This window comes from Hyla sarda, chromosome 2 (assembly GCF_029499605.1).
Source record: "Hyla sarda isolate aHylSar1 chromosome 2, aHylSar1.hap1, whole genome shotgun sequence".
NCBI lineage: Eukaryota > Metazoa > Chordata > Amphibia > Anura > Hylidae > Hyla > Hyla sarda.
Genome location: NC_079190.1, coordinates 428,561,258 through 428,587,504, shown reverse-complemented (window position 1 = coordinate 428,587,504; position 26,247 = coordinate 428,561,258). Strand labels below are relative to the sequence as shown.

General features: G+C 43.3%; 1 protein-coding gene across 1 annotated transcript in view; it reads left to right on the top strand.

Annotated features, from left to right (window-relative positions):
• The window catches only part of PIPOX (pipecolic acid and sarcosine oxidase), a 155,598-nt gene extending 138,059 nt beyond the window's left edge, over positions 1 to 17,539 (top strand). Inside the window, exons 7-8 of the mRNA XM_056559050.1 lie at positions 12,321 to 12,396; positions 17,233 to 17,539. Coding sequence (XP_056415025.1) covers positions 12,321 to 12,396; positions 17,233 to 17,369 — 213 coding nt within the window. The 3' untranslated portion in view covers positions 17,370 to 17,539. The remainder of the gene's footprint in view (positions 1 to 12,320; positions 12,397 to 17,232) is intronic.
• The last annotated feature ends 8,708 nt before the right edge of the window (positions 17,540 to 26,247 follow it).

The following is a 26,247-nucleotide window of genomic DNA, read 5'->3' as shown; positions in this document are numbered from 1 at the left end:
AGGTGATTTGCACAGGGGTGTCACAGATGTTAAATGAAGAATAAGGACATTGGTATAATTGATGTGTTATAATTGGGTGCAAAAAGTGGTATTATTGTGAGATTAAAACTCTACATAATGAAGAAAAAAATTCTAAAACTAATAACGAGGACACACTTACTGTTTAGGTGCAGATACGCTGCAGATAAAGCTCCTACCAAATAGAGCTGCAGTGTAAATTTATGCTCTGAGGAGAATTCTAAATTTAAACGCAATTCAAGAAAGTAGCTGCACAAGAATGATAAATTTAACGCAGCTGCGCCAAATTTAGACAACAGGCAGAGGGGTAAAAAAATTCTATTATACACTGGAAATGATACATGTCCCCCATTGAGTTTTATATATATAGATACACTAACTGAGTACCCGTTGCCTGTTTTTTCCTTCCTAATCCTTGTTGGGGAGGAAAACAAACAAAGGAGGAAGCTTTTGACTTTATATCCCATCCTCAGATATTGTTGTCATATCCCAACCCCATATCCCATCCTCATATCCCAACCTCATATCCCATCGTCATATCCCGTCCCCATAGCTAATCCTCATTTCTAATCCTTATATCCCATCCTCAGGGGGGTAAAGATATTGTAAATTGAAAATAAAAGGGGTGTGGCTTAAAAGGGTGTGGCTTAAAAGGTGGGCGTGTCTTTGTGAGATGGGACATGGCATGCAGGGAGGGTGTGGCTTGCCAACCGGACTGACTCATTCACCAGGAGATGCAGAGCGGAGCTTGTGAAGTAAGGCACTAGAAGTCCTATACACTTGCATGGGACATGAAACAAAAACCCCATTCTTCACATATGGGAGGGTTACATAAGGGTTAATTTACCTATCCCATGTTTGTAGTTGACATATTAGTAACATATGTACCAAGTTTAATGGCAATATCTTTAGCCAGTTGGAAGTGATGCTGGAACATACACACATACAAAGTTATATATATATATATATATATATATACTAGCTGAGTACCCGGCATTGCTCGGTTTTTCCTTCCTAATCCTTGTTGTGGAGGAAAATCAAAAGAGGAAGTTTTTGACTTCATATCCTGTCCTCATATATTGTTGTCATATCCCAACCCCATATCTCGTCCTCATACCCCGACCTCCTATCCCAACCTCCTATCCCGACCTCCTATCCCGTCCTCCTATCCCGACCTCCTATCCCGTCCTCCTATATCTTTGTGCTAGCAGTGTGCTGCTGTATTCTCCTGTTGCTGTATATTTAGCCCAGCAGCTTGCACCTGTGGGCCAGGTCTATACAATAGTTTGGAGTAAAATAGTGCTGGCCAACTTATTCTTTGGTTGTATTACACATACGGGAGAGTGGCTACCTCCATGTTGGCTCCTGCACCCCACCCACCTCTATTAGGTGTATATAAGGTGCCTTGGATGTTTCAGCCCTTCCAATGCCTGTTGAACTGTTCACACAGAGGCATATTCATAGTGTAGGGTCCGTCCCAGAATGAGGTCACCTTACCGTGGTGGGACGGTCCACGCTATTTGGCCGCCAAATTCGCAAGCTAAGTACCTCATAATTTCATAGTTTCATATTTTCATTTATTGCACTACAGCTGTATAGCTTTTCATGTTCTATCTATATACTCATGTTTTATCTCTATACTCATGTTTTATCTATATCTTTGTGCTAGCAGGGTGCTGTTGTATTCTCCTGTTGCTATATATATACATATATATATATATATATATATACTAGCTGAGTACCGGGCGTTGCCCGGTTTTTCCTTCATAATCCTTGTTGTGGAGGAAAATCAACAGAGTAAGCTTTTGACTTCATATCCAGTCCTCATATATTGTTGTCATATCCTAACCACATATCCCTTCCTCATACCCTGACCTCCTATCCTGGCCTATTATCCCGTCCTCCTATCCAGTCCTCCTATCCCGTTCTCATTTATATATACATATACCAGCTGAGTACCCGGCGTTGCCCGGTTTTTCCTTCCTAATCCTTGTTGGGGAGGAAAATAAACAAAGGAGGAAGCTTTTGACTTCATATCCCGTCCTCATATATGGTTGTCATATCCCAACCCCATATCCTGTCCTCTTATCCTGACCTCATATCCCGTCCCCATAGCTAATCCTCATTCTAATCCTTATATCCCCTCCTCAGGTGGGGTAAAGATATTGTAAGATGAAAATAAACGGGATGTGGCTTAAAAGGTGGGCATGTCTTTGTGAGATGGGACATGGCATGCTGGGAGGGTGTGGCTTTCCAGCCGGACTGACACATTCACCAAAAGATGCAAAACGGAGCTTGTGGAGTAAGGCACCAAGTCCTATACACTTGCATTGGACATGAAACAAAAACCCCATTCTTCACATATGGGTGCAGGTTAGGGGTTAATTTAACTATGATATATTTTTATTTGACATACAAGTAACATGTGACCAAGTATTATCGAAATATCGCCAGCTGTTTGGAAGTTATGCAGTAACATATATTTCCCATAGGGGACTTTAAATAAAAACCCAGACTCTCACAAATGGGGGTGGGTAAGGGTTAAATTACATAACCTATGTTTGTTGTTGATATATAAGTAACATGTGTGACAAGTTTCATGTTAATATCTTTAGCCATTTGGAAGTGATGCTTGAACACATACACACACACATGCACATTGAGTTTTATATATATAGACTAGCTGAGTACCCGGCGTTGTCCGTTTTTTTAAGGAAGCTTTTGACTTCATATCCCATCCCCATATATTGTTGTCATATCCCAACCCCATATCCTGTCCTCATACCCCGACCTCTATCCCAACCTCCTATCCCGTCCTCCTATCCCATCCTCCTATCTAGACCTCCTGTCCCGTCCTCCTATCTCGACCTCCTATCCCGTCCTCATATCCTGACCTCCTACCCAGACCTCCTATCCCGACCTCCTATCCCGTCCTCCTATCTCCACCTCATATCCTGACCTCCTAACTCGACCTCCTATCCCACCCTCCTATCCCAACCTCCTATCCCCTCCTCCTATCTTGACCTCCCTTCCCGACCTCCTATCCCATCCTCCTATCTCGACCTCCTATCCCGTCCTCATATTCCGACCTATTTTCCCGTCCTCCTATCTCCACCTCCTATCTCCACCTCCTATCCCGTCCTCTTATCCTGTCCTCATATCCCGACCTCATATCCCAAACTCATATCCCAAACTCATATCCCGACCTCATATCCATCCTTATATCCCAACCTCATATTCTGTGCTCATATCCCAACCTCATATCCAGACCTCATATCCCGTCCTTATGTCCCATTGTCATATCCCGACCTCATATCCTGTTCTTATGTCCCATCCTCATATCCCATCCTCATATCTCATCCTCATATCCTGACCTCATATCTCGTCCTCATATCCCATCCTCATATCTCGACCTGATATCCCGACCTCATATCCTGTCCTTATAGCCCATCCTTATTTCCCATCCTCATATCCCGTCCTCACATCCTGTCCTTATGTCCCATCCTCATATCCCGTCCTAATGTCCCATCATCATATCCCGACCTCCTATCCCGTCCTCATATCCCGACCTCCTATCCCGTCCTCATATCCCATCCTCATATTCCGTCCTCATATCCTGTCCTCAGGTTGGATTGATTTGTAATGAAGACATTGTAAGCTGAAAATAGAAGGGGATGTGGCTTTGTGGGACTAGGATTGATTTGCAAGCCAGACAGATGCACAAAAAGGTAGAGAATAAAAGGGGTGGGGGGTGGGGCTTAAACACTGGGCATGTCTTTGTGAGATGGGGTTGTGGCTTGTAAGCTGGACTGACACATTCACCAGGAGTTGCAGAGTGGAGCTTGTGGAGTAAGGTACTGGAAGTCCCATATACTTGCATGGGACTTGAAACAAAAAACCATCTTTTATATAAGGGTGTAGATAAGTGTTAAGTTATCTATCATATATTTTTATTTGACATATAAGTAATATGTGTACCAGGTATTAATTAACCCCTTAAGGACCAGGCCATTTTACACCTTAAGGACCAGAGCGTTTTTTGCAATTCTGACCACTGTCACTTTAAACATTAATAACTCTGGAATGCTTTTAGTTATCATTCTGATTCCGAGATTATTTTTTTGTGACATATTGTACTTTAACTTAGTGGTAAAATTTTACGGTAACTTGTATCCTTTCTTGGTGAAAAATCCCCAAATTTGATAAAAATTTAGCATTTTTCTAACTTTGAAGCTCTCTGCTTGTAAGGAAAATGGATATTCAAAATAAAAAATTTTTGGGTTCACATATACAATATGTCTACTTTATGTTTGCATCATAAAATTTATGAGTTTTTACTTTTGGAAGACACCAGAGGGCTTCAAAATTCAGCAGCAATTTTGAAATTTTTCACAAAATTTTCAAACTCGCTATTTTACATGGACCAGTTCAGGTTTGAAGTGGATTTGAAGGGTCTTCATATTAGAAATACCCCATAAAAGACCCCATTATAAAAACTACACAACCCAAAGTATTCAAAATGACATTCAGTAAGTGTATTAACCCTTTAGGTGTTTCACAGGAATAGCAGCAAAGTGAAGGAGAAAATTCAAAATCTTCAATTTTTACACTCGCATGTTCTTGTAGACCCAATTTTTGAATTTTTGCAAGGGGTAAAAAGGAGAAAATGTTTACTTGTATTTGAAACCCAATTATTCTCGAGTAAGGACATACCTCATATGTCTATGTTAATTGTTCGGCGGGCACAGTAGAGGGCTCAGAAGGGAAGGAGCGACAAATGGTTTTGGGGGGGCATGTCACCTTTAGGAAGCCCCTATGGTGCCAGGACAGCAAAAAAAAAACCACATGGAATACCATTTTAGAAACTAGACCCCTCAGGGAACGTAACAAGGGGTAAAGTGAACCTTAATACCCCACAGGTGATTCACAACTTTTGCATATGTAAAAAAAACAAAAAAAAATTTTACCTAAAATGCTTGGTTTCCCAAATATTTAACATTTTTAAAAAGGATAATAGCAGAAAATACCCCCCAAAATTTGAAGCCCAATTTCTCCTGATTCAGAAAACACCCCATATGGGGGTGAAAAGTGCTCTGCTGGCGCACTACAGGTCTCAGAAGAGAAGGAGTCACATTTGGCTTTTTGAAAGCAAATTTTGCTCTGGGGGCATGCCGCATTTAGGAAGCCCCTATGGTGCCAGGACAGCAAAAAAAAAACCACATGGCATACCATTTTGGAAAGTAGACCCCTCGGGGAATGTAACAAGGGGTAATGTGAACCTTAATACCCTACAGGTGTTTCACAACTTTTGCATATGTAAAAAAATAAAAAAAATGTAACCTAAAATGCTTGGTTTCCCAAAATTTTTACATTTTTAAAAAGGGTAATAGCAGAAAATACCCCCCAAAATTTGAAGCCTAATTTCTCCCGATTCAAAAAACACCCCATATGGGGGTGAAAAGTGCTCTGCTGGCGCACTACAGGTCTCAGAGGAGAAGAAGTCACATTTGGCTTTTTGAAAGCAAATTTTGCTCTGGGAGCATGCCGCATTTAGGAAGCCCCTATGGTGCCAGAACAGCAAAAAAAAAACAAACGGCATACCATTTTGGAAACTCACCCCTCGGGGAACGTAACAAGGGGTAATGTGAACCTTAATACCCTACAGGTGTTTCACGACTTTTGCATATGTAAAAAAAAAAAACATTTTTTTTTACCTAAAATTCTTGGTTTCCCAAAATTTTTACATTTTTAAAAAGGGTAATAGCAGAAAATACCCCCCAAAATTTGAAGCCTAATTTCTCCCGATTCAGAAAACACCCCATATGGGGGTGAAAAGTGCTCTGCTGGCACACTACAGGTCTCAGAAGAGAAGGAGTCACATTTGGCTTTTTGAAAGCAAATTTTGCTCTGGGGGCATGCCGCATTTAGGAAGCCCCTATGGTGCCAGGACAGCAAAAAAAAAAACAAATGGTATACCATTTTGGAAACTAGACCCCTCGGGGAACGTAAAAAGGGGTAATGTGAACCTTAATACCCCACAGGTGATTCACAACTTTTGCATATGTAAAAAAAAATTTTTTTTTTACCTAAAATGCTTGGTTTCCCAAAAATGTTACATTTTTAAAAAGGGTAATAGCAGAAAATACCCCCCAAAATTTGTAACACAATTTCTCCCGAGTATAGCGATATCCCATATGTGACCCTAAACTGTTGCCTTGAAATACGACAGGGCTCCAAAGTGAGAGCGCCATGCGCATTTGAGACCTAAATTAGAGACTTGCATAGGGTTGGACATAGGGGTATTCTACGCCAGTGATTCCCAAACAGGGGGCCTCCAGCTGTTGCAAAACTCCCAGCATGACTGGACAGTCAGTGGCTATCTGGCAATACTGGAAGTAGTTGTTTTGCAACAGCTGGAGGCTTCGTTTTGGAAACAGTGGCGTATCAGACGTTTTTCATTTTTATTGGGGAGGGGGCTGTGCAGGGGTATGTGTATATGTAGTGATTTTACTTTTTATTTTATTTTGTGTTAGTGTAGTGTAGTGTTTTTAGGGTACAGTCGCATGGGCGGGGGTTCACAGTAGTTTCTCGCTGGCAGTTTGAGCTGCGGCAGAAAATTTGCCGCAGCTTAAACTTGCAGCCGGATACTTATTGTAAACCTCCGCCCATGTGAGTGTACCCTGTACATTCACATTGGGTGGGAGAAACATCCAGCTGTTGCAAAACTACAACTCCCAGCATGTACGGTCTATCAGTGCATGCTGGGAGTTGTAGTTTTGCAACAGCTGGAGGCACACTGGTTGTGAAACACCGAGTTTTGTAACAAACTCAGTGTTTTGCAACCAGTGTGCCTTCAGCTGTTGCAAAAGCTACAACCCCCAGCATGTACGGACAGCGGAAGGGCATTCTGGGTCTTGTAGTTATGCAACAGCTGGAGGCGTACTACTTTGGCTGGGGATGCTGGGGATTGTAGTTATGCAACAGCTGGAGACACACTGGTTTGCTACTTAACTCAGTGTGCCTTCAGCTGTTGCAAAACTACAACTTTCAGCAGTCACCGATAGCCAACAGGCATGCTGGGAGTTGTAGTTATGCAACCAGCAGATGCACCACTACAACTCCCAGCATGCACTTTAGCTGATTGTGCAAGCTGGGAGTTGTAGTTATACAACAGCTGAAGGTACACTTTTCCATAGAAAAAATGTTTCTCCAGCTGTTGCAAAACTATAAGTCCCAGCATGCCCATAAGGGAATGCTGGGAGTTGTGGTGGTCTGCATCCTGCTGTTGCATAACTACAGCTCCCAGCATGCCCTTTTTGCATGCTGGGAGCTGTTGCTAAGCAACAGCAGGAGGCTGTCACTCACCTCCTGCTGCTGCTCCATGCCGCATCAGGTCAGTCCCTCGCCGCCGCCGCTCCTGGGGCCCCGATCCCAACATTAACGCCGGGGAGCGGGGTCCCCAGCACCCGGGGTGCACGTCCCCCACCCGCTCACGTCCTCCGGAAGAGGGGCAGAGCGGGTTGCGGGAGTGACACCCGCAGCAGGCGCCCTGATTGGTAAACCAGCCGACGAATCAGGGCGGTCGTGAGGTGGCACCAGTGCCACTTCACCCCTGCTGTCTATGGCTGTTCGGGGCCGTCTCTGACGGCCCGATCAGCCAGTAATTCCGGGTCACCGGGTCACTGGAGACCCGATTGACCCGGAATCGCCGCAGATCGCTGGACTGAATTGTCCAGCGATCTGCGGCCATCGCCGACATGGGGGGGGGCATAATGACCCCCCTGGGCGATATGCCGTGATGCCTGCTGATTTCAGCAGGCATCGGGCACCGGCTCCCCTCCGGCTAGCGGCGGAGGGCCGGGAATGGACAGGATGTACTCCTACGTCCTCGGTCCTTAAGGACTCGGAAACGGGGCGTAGGAGTACGTCCATTGTCCTTAAGAGGTTAAATATCTCCAGCCGTACGGAAGTTAATTGGGAACATACATTTCCCATAGATTTGCATGGGACTTTAAACAAAACCCCCGACCCTCACAAATGGACGGTAGTTAAGGGTTAAATTAAAGGGGTTATCCAGCATAAGGTGATTTTAGTACATACCTGGCAGACAGTAATGGACATGCTTAGGAAGGATCTGCACTTGTCTTGGGGCTAAATGGCTATGTTGTGAGATTACCATAACACTGTGGCTAGCTTTTTTTGAACTGGTATTTCCTGTTTGACTTTTCTTCTTTGACTACAAATCCCATAATTCCATTTTCCTCCCTCCCACACATCAGCCACCCCACCTATTGAAACATAAATGAGTTGCATCCATTCAAAAGACCTGTGGTTTTCAATCAGGGTGCCTACAGCTGTTGCATTAGTTGCAGATTGATCTCTCTCCCACCAAGCGATCACTCCACCCATTGAAGCAGACAGGCTCCCTGTCATCAGCTGACTAGTGAATCAGGTCTCGGCCGCATTGCAACCTGGGAAAAATCAGTCAACAGTCATTTTGTATGCTGTTAAAAATAAATATTGGGATGAAAATCACAGAAGAATTGTGAGAAAACCATCACACACAGGTAGAGAGACTATATTATGAACTACACTAACTTGACAGACCCTGTAGCATGGTCAAATAAAAAAAAATCCCGGAATACCCCTTTAACTATCCTATATTTTAAGTGGACATGTAAGTAACATGTGACCAAGCATTATCGAAATATCTCCAGCCGTTTGGAAGTTATGCAGTAACATATATTTCTCTCAGTATGGGACTTTAAACAAAAACCCTGACCCTAGCAAATGTTGTTTACATATAAGTAACATGTGTGCCAAGTTTCATGTTAATATCTTTAGCCGTTTGGATGTGATGCTGGAACATACACACATACAAACACACACTCACACATATTGAGTTTTTATATATAGAGATACTAGTACCCGGCATTGCCCGGTTTTTCCTTACTAATACTTGTTGGGGAGGAAAATAAAGAAAGGAGGAAGCTTTTGACTTCATATCCAGTCCTCATATCCAGTCCTCATATATTCTTGTCATATCCCAACCTCCTATCCTGACCTCCTATCCCGACCTCCTGTCCTCACCTCCTATACCGTCCTCCTATCCCGTCCTCCTATCCCGACCTCCTATCTCGACCTCCTATCCCGTCCTCCTATTCCGTCCTCCTATTGCGTCCTCCTATTCCGTCCTCCTATTCCGTCCTCCTATCTCGACCTCCTATCCTGATCTCCTATCCCGTCCTCCTATCCTGTCCTCCTATCTCGACCTCCTATCTCGACCTCCTATCCTGATCTCCTATCCCGTCCTCCTATCCCGTCCTCCTATCCTGTCCTCCTATCCCGACCTCCTATCTCGACCTCCTATCCCGATCTCCTATCCCGATCTCCTATCTCGACCTCCTATCCCGTCTTCCTATCCCGTCCTTCTCTTCCGTCCTCCTATTCCGTCCTCCTATTCTGTCCTCCTATCTCGACCTCCTTTCCCAGCCTCCTTTCCCGTCCTCATATCTCGACCTCCTATGCTGACCTCCTATCCCGTCCTCCAATCTCGAGCTCCTCTCTCGACCTCCTATCCCGTCCTCCTATCCCAACCTCCTATCCCGACCTCCTTTCCTGTCCTCCTTTCCCGTCCTCATATCTCAACCTCCTATCTCGACCTCCTATCTTGACCTCCTATCCCATGCTCCTATCTCGACCTCCTATCCCGACCTCCTATCCCATCCTCCTTTCCTGTCCTCATATCTCAACCTCCCATCTCGACCTCCTATCCCGACCTCCTATCCTGACCTCCTATCCCGTCCTCCTATCCCTTACTCCTATCCCTTACTCCTATCCCGACCTGCTATCCCGACCTCATATCTCGACCTCCTATCCTGACCTCCCATCCCGTCCTCATATCCCGACCTGTAATATGTGTACCAGGTATTGAAATATCTCCAGCCGTACGGAAGTTTCCCATTGATTTGCATGGGACTTTAAAGAAAAACCCCGACCCTCACAAATGGGGGTAGTTAAGGGTTAAATTAACTGTCCTATATTTTAAGTGGACATATAAGTAACATGTGACCAAGTATTATCGAAATATCTCCAGCCGTTTGGAAGTTATGCAGTTACATATATTTCCCATTGACTTGCATGGGACTTTAAACATAAATCCTGCCCCTGGCAAATGGGGGTGAGTAAGGGTTAAATCACCTATCCTATGTTTGTTGTTGACATATAAGTAACATGTGTGCGAAGTTTCATGTTAATATCTTTAGCCGTTTGGAAGTTTTTGTGGAACATACACACATACATACACACATACATACATACATACATACACACACACACGTTGAGTTTGATATATATATATATATATATATATATATATATATATATATATATATATATATATATATATACTTTAGCATTGGGGACCCTTCATTGTGTCAAATGTCAGACACCCACTGTTTAATCATTGATGGCCAATCCTAAGGTATGTTTTCTTAGTGTGTGTATCCAGTATACACAGAATGTCCTCCATTACGATCCTGCCGACTACAGCTCTATAGGAAAGGAAGGGGAGGGCAGCCAGCAGCTCGTTGGATGCCTGCAGCAAGATGCTGCAGGCTATTGGCTATGGCTGCACTGGGGGGCGGGGCTTACGCGGAGCTCACAGTGGAAGCCTGCGTGAGTTAGCAGGACAGCATGTGAGTAACAGGAGGCAGAACGGGGCACACGGGGCACATTAAACAACTATCTGTCAGTTGCTGAAGTTGTCAGCGCTGTCAGTTAGCTGTTTGTATGATGGCCCGACACACAGCAGCATCATATGTCGATGCTGCCTTCAACATACGATGGGCTCTGAGAGGCCATCATATGTTGAAATGATCATATGTCGAGGCCATCATAAGTCGAGGGGTCACTGTATATAAAACTCAACGTGTGTGTGTGTATGTTCCACAAAAACTTCCAAACGGCTAAAGATATTAACATGAAACTTGGCACACATATTACTTATATGTCAACAACAAACATAGGATAGGTGATTTAACCCTTACTTACCCCCATTTTCCAGGGGCGGGGTTTATGTTTAAAGTCCTAAACAAGTCAATGGGAAATATATGTTACTGCATAACTTCCAAACGGCTGGAGATATTTCGATAATACTTGGTCACATGTTACTTATATGTCCACTTAAAATATAGGATAGTTAATTTAACCCTTAACTACCCCCATTTGTGAGGATCGGGGTTTTGTTTAAAGTCCCATGCAAATCAATGGGAAATGTATGTTCTCACATAACTTCTGTACGGCTGGAGATATTTCAATACCTGGTACACATATTACAGGTCGGAATATGAGGACGGGATGGGAGGTCGAGATAGGAGGTCAAGATAGGAGGACGGGATGGTCGGGATATGAGGTCGGGATAGGAGGTCGGGATAGGAGGTCGAGATAGGAGGACGGCATAGGAGGACGGGATAGGAGGACAGAATAGGAGGTTGAGATTGGAGGTCGGGATAAGAGGTGGAGATAAGAGGACGGGATAGGAGGTTGAGATAGGAGGAAGGGATAGGAGGTCGGGATAGGAGGAAGGGATAGGAGGTCGGGATAGGAGGTCGGGATAGGAGATCGGGATAGGAGGTCGGGATAGGAGGTCGGGATAGGAGGTCGAGATAGGAGTTCAAGATAGGAGGACGGGATAGGAGATCGGGATAGGAGGTCGGGATAGGAGGTCGGGATAGGAGGTCGGGATAGGAGTTCAAGATAGGAGGACGGGATAGGAGATCGGGATAGGAGGTCGGGATAGGAGGTCGAGATAGGAGGACGGGAGAGGAGGTCGAGATAGGAGGACGGGATAGGAGGTCAGGATAGGAGGACGGGATAGGAGGACGGGATAGGAGGACGGGATAGGAGGACGGGATAGGAGGTTGAGATAGGAGGTTGAGATAGGAGGTTGAGATAGGAGGTTGAGATAGGAGGTTGGGATAGGAGGTTGGGATAGGAGGTCGGGATAGGAGGTCGAGATAAGAGTTCGGGATAGGAGGTCGGGATGTGAGGACGAGATGTGAGGATGGGATAGGAGGTTTGGATATGATGACGGGATAGGAGGTCAGGATATGAGGACAGGATATGGGGTTTGGATATGACAACAATATATGAGGACGGGATATGAAGTCAAAAGCTTCCTCCTTTGTTTATTTTCCTCCCCAACAAGGATTAGGAAGGAAAAACCGGGCAACGCCGGGTATTCAGCTAGTTTTATATACAAAATGTATCTAATAGATTCTAACTTCTTGTTATATTTGCAGAGTACACCGGACTGTAATTTTATTTTGGACTATCACCCTCTCCACAAAAACATTGTCATAGGATCTGGGTTTTCAGGTGAGGGAATTATTATGCATATTAATGCGGATTTGCATGCATAGTGGAAAATCTGCAGTAAATCTGTATACATTACCAAGTGGATTAGAAGAGTTATTTCAGAGTTATTAAATTATCAAATTATTTACATAATGATATATACCTTGTACAAGTGATCTCACCCTTAACAGGAATAAAATGTTATAACGGAACATTTCTGGCAAAAAGTGATATACTGGAATCAAGGGACCTCCAGGAAATTCATGCTGTACGAACCAACAGCAGGATGAAATCCTGATAGGTTTCCTGGTTGTAAACATTTACTGTATGTTTTACTTTGAAGTGCTGTGGCGTTCCAGAGAAAACATTGAGAAGGTTTAGTAAGTCTTGTACGTTGGTTTTCTGGTTCAAGAAATCACAATTTTTTTTTGTTCACATCAAAATTGGGTAAAAATGTTGACTTTATCCCTTTTTGGGAAGTTGGTGGGGCCTGGCCTAAATAGTAGAGACATAAAATGTAGTGCAAAACTAGATTTAAAGGGTTAGCCACTTTAGTCCAAATTTAGAAATGTATCTTTATAAATAAAAAATAATTATGACAACTACTTAAAATGATTTCCTATGTTCCCCCTATGTTTTACTGTTCCCCTTTCTCAATATATGAGAAGCCCCACCTTCTCGCTGACCCGTCCTTCTTGACTCTGTGACCAGCAATACCATGCATAAGATAGGGAAGTATATGCACCTACTTTGGTGTCCTCCAGTGGGCCTGCGTATGCCTATTAAGTGTATGTCACATGCTCCTCCATGCTTGGCCATGTTTTGGACAGGACCGCTGTTCACAGTGCTGAGAAAGACAGGAAAGTAAGGGAGAGGGGGCATCTTACATATCAAAGATAGAACATGGTGGGAGCTTTTGGATGTAAATAGCTGTCATAACTACCATATACTACTAAAGTGACATTACTAAATTTAGACTGAATTGGTCACAAGCGGTGCACAGACAGTCACAGATGAAAGAAATGTTGTTTTTTAAACAAAAAGCACACTGGGAATTTTTACATTTTACTGCATTTTGGCTGTTTATGCTGCATTTTTCCCAAATTGTGGTAATGACATTTTTTTTTTTACCACAATTTGCACAAAATCTCACCGTTGTTGCCCTGAAGTAAGAAAAATCATGGGAAAAAATAATGCAATGTGTGAACACAGTCTGAGGAGAGGTGTATAACTACTAATCCTGTTCCCATAAAAATAGCAGCAGCATACAGATGTGGGAGGGGTCTGGAAGGTAGAAAGAGGGGATCTAGTAGGTGATGATATTGTCCTGTAATTCAAAGGAAGTCAGCTGACACAGGGCTGACATCTTCTGGCACACATGAAGGTAGTAACTTTGTATGAGTGAGACTGGTGATCACATGACCAAAATAAAGTATTAAAATGCATAGATGCAGGTGTGCTGAAATAAAACAAATAGCGCTGCAATGGTGAGTGTGCATGATATGGGGAAAAAAAAAAAACTGAATGCTTCTTTAGAAAGCCTTTGCATCCTAATACATTTGACACAGTGTAATTAGGATTAAGACCAGGGTATGAAATGCCAGTTTAAAGGGGTAATCCGCCCCTAGACATTTTATCTCCTATCCAAAGGATAGGGGATAAGATGTCTGATCGCAGGGGTCCCGCCGCTGTGGACCTCCGTGATTTCTGTGCTGCAACCTGGCATTTAGAACGTCGGGTTCAGCGCCAGAGGCTCGTGATGTCACGGCTGCGCGAGGCTCGTGACGTCACGAGCCTCCGCCCCGCATCGCCATTCATCTGGCACCGAGCAAAGCTGAGATCGCGGGGGTCCCCAGTGGCGGGACAACCGCGATCAGACATCTTATCCACTATCCTTTGGATAGGGGATAAGATGTCTAGGGGGAGAGTACCCCTTTAAGTAAATTTCCCCATAGGTAAAAAAAAATGAGTCTGGCGAAAAGTCATGGGAGTAGTTTCCCACAGTATCTATCACCTTTTGATTGACAGGTTACTTCCTATCTGTGTATAGGTTAAGACCCGTCAAACAACCCAAATCAGGTGGAGAGATGCCTGATGAGAGCTGCCCCAGTGACTCTTCTTTTCAATCCTGGCTCACTTCTTAATACTGTAGCGTATCAATAAGAGTAAAAATGTACACAGTTGGGGAGATAAATAAGATCAGGTGTGCATTCTGATGCATATTGGATTTTAGATCTTTTTGTGCCTTGCTTAAAAAAAAAGGATTCTGTATTATCAAAAATGGGCGTGGTTTCCTTTATGGATGTGGCTTAACAGTTAGTGCACAATTTTGGCATAAAATAAGCCAACTAAGTTTCTACTTGTTTTTTTGTCCTGCGTTTATTGGGTTGAAAAAAAGCCAGTGGCGTTTTTTCGGGCGTTTTTTAATTTGTGTGGAAATTGCACCTTGGCAGTTTTTTTTGGGTACCCAAAATTTGTTAGGCACCAAAAAAAAAAAAAAAAATGGATGCAGTAGTGATGGAAAAAAATATGTATTTAAGGAAATTTATATTTTTTATAACTACATTTTAATAAATTTTTAATAAAGTGTGTGTGTTTCACTTTTTTTCAATTTTTTTTACATTTTTAAGGTAGTACTACTACTCCCAGCATGGAACAGACTGTTCCATGATGGGAGTAGTAGTACCTGTACACCTGTACTAATAGACATATCGCCCCGGTTGTCAGTCGTGACACCCGATGCGATCGTCCATAATATAGCAGAGATGCGGAGCGGCTCTATACAGCGCTCACATCTCTGCTCTGTACTCCGGCCGGTGATGTGAATAGAACATCACTCATTCATATTTTCCGCCCAGAGTGGTGATTGGCCGGATGGTTTCAGCCAATCACAGCTCTCTGAGGGAAATATGAATGAGCGATGTTCTATTCCATCACTGGCCGGAGTATAGTGCAGAGATGCGGAGCGCAGGAGAAAGCCGCTCTGCATCTCTGCAATAGAAAGGACGATTGCATCGGGTGTCAGTAGTGATACCTGCTGTGATCTGTTCTTACCTGCAGGTACTACTACTCCCAACATGGAGCACACTCTGCTCCATGCTGGGAGCTGTAGTATCTGCATTAATAGACAGATCGCAGCGAGTGTAACTTCTGACACCCCTTGCGATCTATTAATGCAGGTACTACAGCTCCCAGCATGGAGCAGAGTGTGCTCTATGTTGGGAGTAGTAGTACTTGCAGTTAAGGAAAGATCACAGCGGATGTCACTCCTGACACCCGCTGTGATCCTCCTGTATAATGTATAGATGCGGGCGGCCACTCTTCTATGGTCCCCTGCACTGACGTATATATACACATATTCCTATTTCCCACAGAGAGTTGTGATTGGCTGGAACCATCTGGCCAATCACAGCTCTCTGTGGGAAATATGAATAGGTGTATATACGGCAGTGCAGGGGACCACAGAAGAGCGGCCGGCCGCATCTATACATTATACAGGAAGATCGCAACGTGCGATCTGTCTATTACTACAGGTACTACTAATTCCATCATGGAACAGTGTGTTCTATGCTTGGAGTAGTAGTACTACCTAAAAAAATTTAAAAAAAATAAAGAAAAAAAGTGAAAAACACACTACATTTTTATTATCCCATAGACTTCTATGGGAGAAAAACGCCACGATTTTGACAAAAAAAATCGCCAGTGGCTCAACATGCTGCAATTTTGGAAAACCGCCAAGGAGCTGAAAAACGACAAAAAAGAGTGAAAAAACACCAAAAGGATAAAAAAAAAATGCCAAAGTGAAAAATGCTAAGTGAAATAACATGTGGCCGCAGCGTTTTTTGGCTGATAAAACGCCATGCGGCAGAATTGGTGTTTTTCTTGATATTTTTGCCCCGAATACCCCTTTAATTACTGATAGATTTTAGCTGTTGTCTTGGCTGTCCATGCCCTTTTGCACCTCACTTTTCATCATGTGTTCAATACAGTTTTTTTCTGTGTAATTTCATATTATTACGCATAACTTAATTTCTGAGCTCATGTATTTTTTTTCCCATGTATGTATTTCCTAAATTGTTGCAACATCTGGTGATAACTTCATGTCAACAGCACCTTTGGAAATATATTTAGTGATAAAAATGGTGGTGTGTTCAATACTTATTTTACCTGCTGTACACCCAACATAGTGGAATTTGGATTTATCTCTGGAATAACAATCCCAATCATCCATTAGATTCACTAATAATTATTTAACCTTGACCAGTTCAGGGGGTAATTAGGACGAAAAATGAGGAATTCTGTTCTAGGCTCTGGTCATTTATAATCCCAGTTAATGAATAAATCTAGCAAACGATTCTGTCATTAGCATAAAGCCGCTTAGATGATTTCAGCAAGCAAGAACTCTTTTCTGTAGTGTTCCCCCGATGTGCACTGTTTTTACCACTGAGAGCAAGCCCTGATATTAAATCTACATCTTCCAGCACAGATTCATGCATGGCATTGGCATTCCCCCCCAAAAAAATTACAAGTGGAAACAGCCTAAAAGAGGGTCTGAACTTATAGTAGAATGATGCCCCAAGTTTGAACACAGCATGAGCCACTGTTATAAATCTGGCACATTTTTAGCTGTCTTCGACTATGTTCACATGCCAGAATTTCTGCATGGAATTCTGCTTGAAAATTCTGCATGAATTTATTGCCAGCAGAATTTCCAATGCAGGAGTTCTATAGAAGTCAATTGGCTATAAACTCATGCAGAACTCCATGCAGAACTTTGTGCCGAAATTTCCCCCAGTGTATTATTTTCCTTTAATAAATGAATTTTAACCTTCAGTATTTCCTCTTTTTTTGTAACAGGTCATGGTTTCAAACTTTCCCCACTGGTTGGGAAAATATTATGTGATCTCAGCATTGGGAAGCAGCCGTCACATGATCTCAAGCCCTTCCATATAGGTCGGTTCAAGACCCCTACAATGCAGAGAAAAGAACCATAAATAGAAAATATGTTCTGCTATAAATGTTATCAGTAACCCGAGGCATCACCAATTGCATTTACAGTATGAAACCCACCACACGGAGACAACATTGTTCTGCAGAATAACCAATAGAATCCCCCACAGAGCAATAACATTGTTGTCCAGAATAATAAATCGAGATTTTAAGATTTCTGCTTTCATAGTTTTATTAAAAGTGAAAAAATAAAAGGCAATATCTGATAGCATGCTGCAGATATAATATCATGTTAATCATTTATGTTGTTCTAATAGATTTTGCATGGACATGTAATTTACATACATTGTAATACCGATATGTTAACATTTTCAGGAAATATAAACCTGAACAATACATATTGAAAAGATAATATTTGGCTTTATTTCTTTGATGTATAATGTTCATGATATAACCCCAACACTTTAAGGCCAGTTTCAAATTTGCATAATAGAGCTGGATGTCTGAGCCTGTATCACCCCCTCTAATGTGGTCCAACTGTGTGTCTACGGACCCAAACTGACTGCACTATATAGATCTACGTATCCCCTATCCAAAGGATAGTGGAAAAGTGTCAGATCGCAGGGGGTCTGACCGATGGGACCTCTGTGTTGAAGCAATCAGCCAATCAAAACATATATTTGTTGGCATATCACAGGGTTTTGACCTGTTTAAAAATCCTTGTTTGTCAGCCATGTCCCCCATTCATGCACCAGTACAGAGAAGCGTATCCAGGAAAGTCCTCTCTGACTTGTCAGATAAGCTGGCATTGGTCCAACTTGAGGCTGATAAGGATCATGTGAAATGCAGTACATCTGCACAACTTATCCATTCTTAAGGAAATCCATTTTGTGGCTGAAATTTTCACTGGATCTAGGCTAAGAAACAACTTGGTTGCTGCAGACAGGATAATTGACATGTGGTCTACAGAGGAATTAGCCTGGGTCCGCTACTTATTCTCCTCAGGAATAGCAGCGCTGAGGGACATTTGGCTCTGGCAAAGGCTAGGCCTCAACTACCTAAAACTGACTAAAGGCCACAGGAAGCCCAGAGGCAACAACACACATGAAATTTATAAATAATGGGGGAGATTTATCAATTCCTATGCATAGGGAAAGTGGAGCAGTTGCCCATAGCCAACCAATCAAATTGTGTCTTTAATTTTTCAGAGGCCTTTTTTAACCCCGTAAGGGTTTTCATTATCATTATCATTAGCCGCAGGGACCGACCTGTGACCCCGTTTTAAATACCGGGGCCGGGCGTAGGGCGTAAATGTACTCTCTACATCCTTAAGAGGTTAAAATAAAACAAGCAATCTCATTGGTTGCTATAAGAAACTGCTCCACTTTAACTCTGCACAAGATTTGATAAATCTCCCCCATTATTAGTGTTGAGCGGCATAGGCCATATTCGAATTCGCGAATATTCGCAAATATATGGACGAATATTCGTCATATTCGCATATTCGTAATATTCTCGTTTTATTTTCGCATATGCGAATATTCGCGTGTGCGAAAATTAACATATGCGAAAATTAACATATACATAAATGTGCATATGTGAAAATTCGCATATGCGAAAAGTAGCATATGCAAATTTTCGCATTTGCGAAAATTCGCACGCCAGTCTCACACAGTAGTATTAGAGCCTTCTTACACCACATAAGCTGGAAGCAGAGAGGGATGATCACTGTGATGTGTACTGTGAAAAAAAAAATAAAAAACGAATATTCGTAATTACGAATATATAGCGCTATATTCGCGAATATTCGCGAATTCGCGAAATGCGATATTCGCGAATAAAATTCGAATTGCGAATATTCGCGAGCAACACTACCCATTATCTATGAATTTCATGTGTGCTGTGGCACCTTTGCTTACTTGTGGTTTGACATGTTGGCGATGAGACCTTTTTGCAGGCCATCAGTTGGGACTGAAGCAGCTGATTTATTTGCACTGACATGGGGCTTTATTGCTTTTTAAAGGGGTATTCCAGGCAAAAACATCTTATCCCCTATCCAAAGGATAGGGGGTATGATGTCTGATCGTGGGGGGCCCGCTGCTGGGACCCTCCGTAAATTCCCTGCAGCACCCGCATTCTATGCGGAGCTGCATCTCCAGTTTCAGAAACCTCCAGGTTTTTGGGACTGGAGACGTGACGCCACACCCCCTCCCATAGACATGAATGGAGGGGTCGTGGCGTGACGTCATGTCCCCAGTCCCGGAAACCCAGAGGTTTCCCAAACTAGAGACGCAGCCCGGCATAAAATACGGGTGCTGCAGGGAGATCCCAGCAGCGCTCCCCAACCCCACTACACCCCCACCCCCCGCGATCAGACATCTTATCCCCTTTGGATAGGGGATAAGATATTTTTGACCCGAATACCCCTTTAATTACTGATAGATTTCAGATGTTGTCTTGGCTTTCCATGCCCTTTTGCACCTCCCTTTTCTTCATGTGTAGTGTAATTTCATATTATTACGCATAACTTAATTTCTGAGCTCATGTATTTTTTTTTCCCATGTATGTATTTCCTAAATTGTTGCAACATCTGGTGATAACTTCATGTCAACTTCATGTCAACAGAATTTGGATTTATCTCTGGAATAACAATCCCAATCATCCATTAGATTCACTAATAATTATTTAACCTTGACCAGTTCAGGGGGTAATTAGGACGAAAAATGAGGAATTCTGTTCTAGGCTCTGGTCATTTATAATCCCAGTTAATGAATAAATCTAGCAAACGATTCGGTCATTAGCATAAAGCCGCTTAGATGATTTCAGCAAGCAAGAACTCTTTTCTGTAGTGTTCCCCCAATGTGCACTGTTTTTACCACTGAGAGCAAGTCCTGATATTAAATCTACATCTTCCAGCACAGATTCATGCATTTTATTTATAAGCCATAGAGTAAGCTCTGATGATAAACCTATACTGTATCTCGCAGCTTAGCAAAATAGATAGTGTTTAAACCACATGTAAAGAATTCCCTTTGCTACCTATTAATTATACATAGCAGCTGTGTAAGAACGATGAAAGCAAAATGCATGTTTACGAGAAGAGACTATTTTCCTGATACAAGCATATTTTTTTCTGGTTGTTTTTATTTTTTAGCACTTTTTCTATGCTTTCTTGTCTCCCGACCATTCCACGCTTTATTTCATTCCAACCAGAGTTGCTTATTAGTGGTTTCCTGAAGGTGTCCCGCACCGGGGATTGATCACACTAATAGCCCCACTATACACCATGGCTCTCGCTAGCTGATTTCACGGCCTAGTCACACTGAAAATGTCCTGATTTCACGCATAGCAGTAAGATGAAAAGAAGCAAATTCCTAATGAAAACTCTCTTCCATGGCCCTTCGTGATCCTGTGATGGTTATTTGCTCTGACTAATGTCTAGAAGCGGGCAGACCTGCACATCACGGGAAATGACACACATACTAGAAAAATTACGCCAGTAAATGGGGGCTGAAGGTTACTGTGTACTGAAAAACAAGTCGGGAAATGATATGGAAAGATAATTTATTATGTAAATTGATGCTAAGCAGGGAAATATTGACAGTGTTGTAAAGAAAGCTAGTGAAGCCTATGAAAGAGAACGAGACAGCTTATGAGGATAAGAAACAAGAGGTAGGAGCCACGTTCATAAGGGCATTTTGACTTTAGACAATTTGACTTTCCATGTGGCTAGATATTACAGAGATGTAGGTACTCATGTTTCAAGGGAAGGGACAACTCCAAGATACTGCACCAGATGGAACACAGCACCATTTTAATTTCTGCAGAAAAATAAAAATGCCACAGCATAACAATATGTGTGGTATGCCTCTTTACGGCCATTCAGGCCACCTGTCGCCTTTGGGAATTCAACTGACCCTAAGATCAACGTCTCATGTGGGTAAAAGAAACCTATGAAAATGTTGTTCCTTCATGCACATAAAAAAGAAAGAAAGATACCCAAGCTCTAAAGCAATACATACCTTTTGTGCTCCCCTGCTGCCTCCAGTAACACTTTTCCCAGTCTCCTGTGGTGTTCTTTTATGGATGCTTGAGCTCAATACGTCAATTGCTGCACAACTAATCAGTGGCAGTGGCAGTGTCCCACCTCATTCAGGGACTGGTTGAGAGGCAATGGGACCCATTGAGCCTCAGCCGAAGAAAGAGGATTGCGTCTGACCGTGAATACATCAACTGCCACAGCGGCCAATGATTGGCTGAGCGGCAATGTGACCTATTGGACCCCAGCACAAGCAATGGGGGAGTGGTTGACGCTGAGCCTGAGCTGAAAATGTCAACTGCCGCTGCAGACAGTGATTGGCGGGAAATTACGTATTGGGCCCCATCACCTGGAAGATGAGAGAATTGGAAACTGGGAGCAGCATAACAGTGTTTTTTTTACAGCAGACAACCTGGGCATCTTAAAAAAAAGATTAATTAACTACCCACTAATTCCAAACAATTACAATTAATAGGTAGAAACTCACATAATAAAGTTGCTGAACACCATGATCCTCTCGATCATTTCCATTGATGCATTGCGTGCGGCAGCATTATGCCACTATAACTACACTTGCACCAGCCTCCACCATTAGCCTCCACCGTTAGCCTCCACCATTATTTGGGAGATAAGCAGTCACATGGCCACTAATCTTACCAATCAGCAGAGTATAAAGGAATAATGAAACAGAGGCACTGTTGTGTGAATGAGTGTATAGGAACATTAAAGTGATAAAAGAACACACACAGGCAATGTCCAAAACATACAAACATACGTCATAGTAACAGGTAGACAAAGGGGACTTTGCATCAAACCCCTTAATACGTACTAAATTCACAGAGCTGATACAATGTCCGTTGACATAACTAGTTCACAGAAAATAGACATAAAATTACTATTTATTCCTTGTCATAAAAAGAAACCAAAGGGTTTCTATAATGCTCAGAGAGCCACACCAAATCAAAGCACAACACACAGTGAATGAGCACCAGGCTCACAGTTCCATTATACGACTGATACAGCAAATAACACAGTACATATTATTATTCAGTTAAAATGAAATTTTTTATGCCGTAGATGATTCAGTACAAAAATAATGATAATAATTCCGGAGTATGCGTAATGATGTGATCACTATCATGCCCTATCCCCAGTGGCTCAGGACGGGACAACAGGGTGGGGAGGGGGTATGAACCTACAATTCCCTATGTATATTATTGAACTAGGACCTATACCTAGGCAGAATGGATGTCCTGATAAGGACGGCCCACACAGGAACTTACTAAGATAAGTAAGGCTAGCTGACTACCCGGGCCTATCCCTACTACTAGTCACATTGTATTGCGTGAGTCGGTAGTCACAGGAAAATAGGGATTTACTGTGTGCCCCAATAGAGTACACACAGGGGGTAGTGTTCCTGAAAATAATAAGCACCCCGTCGAGATAGATATAGACCTACAAGCAGGGGTCAAGTCCTGGAAAAAAAGTGTGGGAACTCACCAAAGATTTCTAATACACCCCCCACCCCCCAGATTGCGCAAAAAAAAAAAAAAATGTCCAAGCTAAAACTTGACCTCCTGCACAGTTCTGGGATACTTACAGACCACAGGCATACAGCTGCCTACGGAATATAAGAGTGACACACTGTAACAAACCTACTCCACGTGTAATCTCCTTGCTACTGGGGTAACACACTGTAACAAACCTCCTCCTCATGTAATCTCCTTACTACTGGGATGACACACTGTAACAAACCCCCTCCTCATGCAATCTCCTTCTACTGTGGTGACACACTATAACAAACCTCCTCCTCATGTAATCTCCTTACTACTGGGATGACACACTGTAACAAATCCCCTCCTCATGTAATCTCCTTACTACTGGGGTGACACACTATAACAATCCTCCTCCTCATGAAATCTCCATACTACTGGGGGGACACACTGTAACAAACCTCCTCCTCATGTAATCTCCTTACTACTGGGGTGACACACTATAACAAACCTTCTCCTCATGTAATCTCCTTCTACTGGGGTGACACACTATAACAAACCTCCTCCTCATGTAATCTCCTTACTACTGGGATGACACACTGTAACAAACCCCCTCCTCATGTAATCTCCTTACTACTGGGGTGTCACACTATAACAAACCTCCTCCTCATGTAATCTCCTTACTACTGGGGTGACACATTGTAACAAACCTCCTCCTCATGTAATCTCCTTACGACTGGGGTGAAACACTGTAAACCCCCTCCTCATGTAATCTCCTTACTACTGGGGGGGGGGCACTATAACAAACCTCCTCCTCATGTAATCTTCTTACTACTGGGGTGACACACTGTAATAAACCTCCTCCTCATGTAATCTCCTTACTACTGGGGTGACACACTGTAACAAACCTCCTCCTCATGTAATCTCCTTACGACTGGGGTGAAACACTGTAAACCCCCTCCTCATATAATCTCCTTACTACTGGGGGGGGGGGGACACTATAACAAACCTCCTCCTCATGTAATCTTCTTACTACTGGGGTGACACACTGTAACAAACCTCCTCCTTATGTAATCTCCTTACTACTGGGATGACACACCGTAACAAACCTCCTCCTCATGTAATCTCCTTACTACTGGGGTGACACACTATAACACACCTCCTCCTCATGTAATCTCCTTACTACTGGGGTGACACACTGTAACAAATCTCCTCCTCATGTAATCACCTTACTACTGGGGGGACACACTATAACAAATCTCCTCCTCATGTAATCTCCTTCTACTGGGGTGACACACTGTAACAAACCCCCTCCTCATGTAATCTCCTTACTACTGGGGTGACACACTGTAACAAACCCCCTCCTCATGTAATCTCCTTACTACTGGGGTGACACACTGTAACAAACCTCCTCCTCGTGTAATCTCCTTACTACTGGGGTGACACACTGTAACAAACCTCCTCCTCATGTAATCTCCTTACTACTGGGGTGACACACTGTAACAAACCTCCTCCTCATGTAATCTCCTTACTACTGGGGTGACGCACTGTAAACCCCCTCCTCATGTAATCTCCTTACTACTGGGGGGACACACTATAACAAACCTCCTCCTCATGTAATCTGCTTACTACTGGGGTGACACATTGTAACAAACCTCCTCCTCATGTAATCTCCTTACTACTGGGGTGACACACTGTAACAAACCTCCTCCTCATGTAATCTCCTTACTACTGGGGTGACACACTGTAACAAACCTCCTCCTCATGTAATCTCCTTACTACTGGGGTGACACACTGTAACAAACCTCCTCCTCGTGTAAGCTCCTTACTACTGGGGTGACACACTGTAACAAACCTACTCCTCATGTAATCTCCTTGCTACTGGGGTGACACACTGTAGCAAACCCCTCATAATGTAATCTCCTTACTACTGGGGTGACACACTATAACAAACCTCCACCTCATGTAATCTCCTTACTACTGGGGGGGGGGGACACTGTAACAAACCTCCTCCTCATGTAATCTCCTTACTACTGGGGTGATACACTGTAACAAATCTCCTCCTCATTTAATCACCTTACTACTGGGGTGACACACTGTAACAAACCTCCTCCTCATGTAATCTCCTTACTACTGGGGTGACGCACTGTAAACCCCCTCCTCATGTAATCTCCTTACTACTGGGGGGACACACTATAACAAACCTCCTCTTCATGTAATCTCCTTACTACTGGGGTGACACATTTTAACAAACCTCCTCCTCATGTAATCTCCTTACTACTGGGGTGACACACTGTAACAAACCTCCTCCTCATGAAATCTCCTTACTACTGGGGTGACACACTGTAACAAACCTCCTCCTCATGTAATCCCCTTACTACTGGGGTGAGACACTGTAACAAACCTCCTCCTCATGTAATCTCCTTACTACTGGGGTGACACACTGTAACAAACCTCCTCCTCATGTAATCAACTTACTACTGGGGTGACACACTGTAACAAACCCCCTCCTCGTGTAATCTCCTTACTACTGGGGTGACACACTGTAACAAACCTACTCCTCATGTATTCTCCTTACTACTGGGGTGACACACCGTAGCAAACCCCCTCCTAATGTAATCTCCTTACTACTGGGGTGACACACTATAACAAACCTCCTCCTCATGTAATCTCCTTACTACTGGGGTGACACACTGTAACAAATCTCCTCCTCATGTAATCACCTTACTACTGGGGTGACACACTGTAACAAACCTCCTCCTCATGTAGTCTCCTTGCTACTGGGGTGACACTTTGTAACAAACCTACTCCTCATGTAATCTCCTTACTACTGTGGTGACACACTGTAACAAATCTCCTTCCATGTAATTACCTTACTGGGGTGACACACTGTAACAAACCTCCTCCTCATGTGATCTCCTTACTACTGGGGTGACACACTGTAACAAACCTCCTCCTCATGTAATCTCCTTACTACTGGGGTGACACACTGTAACAAACCTCCTCCTCATGTAATCTCCTTACTACTGGGGTGACACACTGTAACAAATCTCCTTCCATGTATTTACCTTACTGGGGTGACATGTCTCCTACAGCTCAGCCCCTCCTCCTCCACAGGATCCCACAGGTCCTTCAACCACGATCTTTCCTCTCCTCCACAGCTAAGCTCTGCCCGCAACATGTGATGGTGACATCATCAAAGGTCTTACAGGTCCTACATCTCAGCATCTAGCAGTCCGGGCCATTGGAGGAGATGGGGGGGGGGGGGGTAAGAATAATTCAGAGGTCGGTCCTGCAGGACTAATGTAACAGGGACGGCGTTCCTCCTCTGGAAAATGCAAAGGAGCGCCGTTCCTGTGCGTTCCTGCAGGACTCGAGCCCTGCCTACAA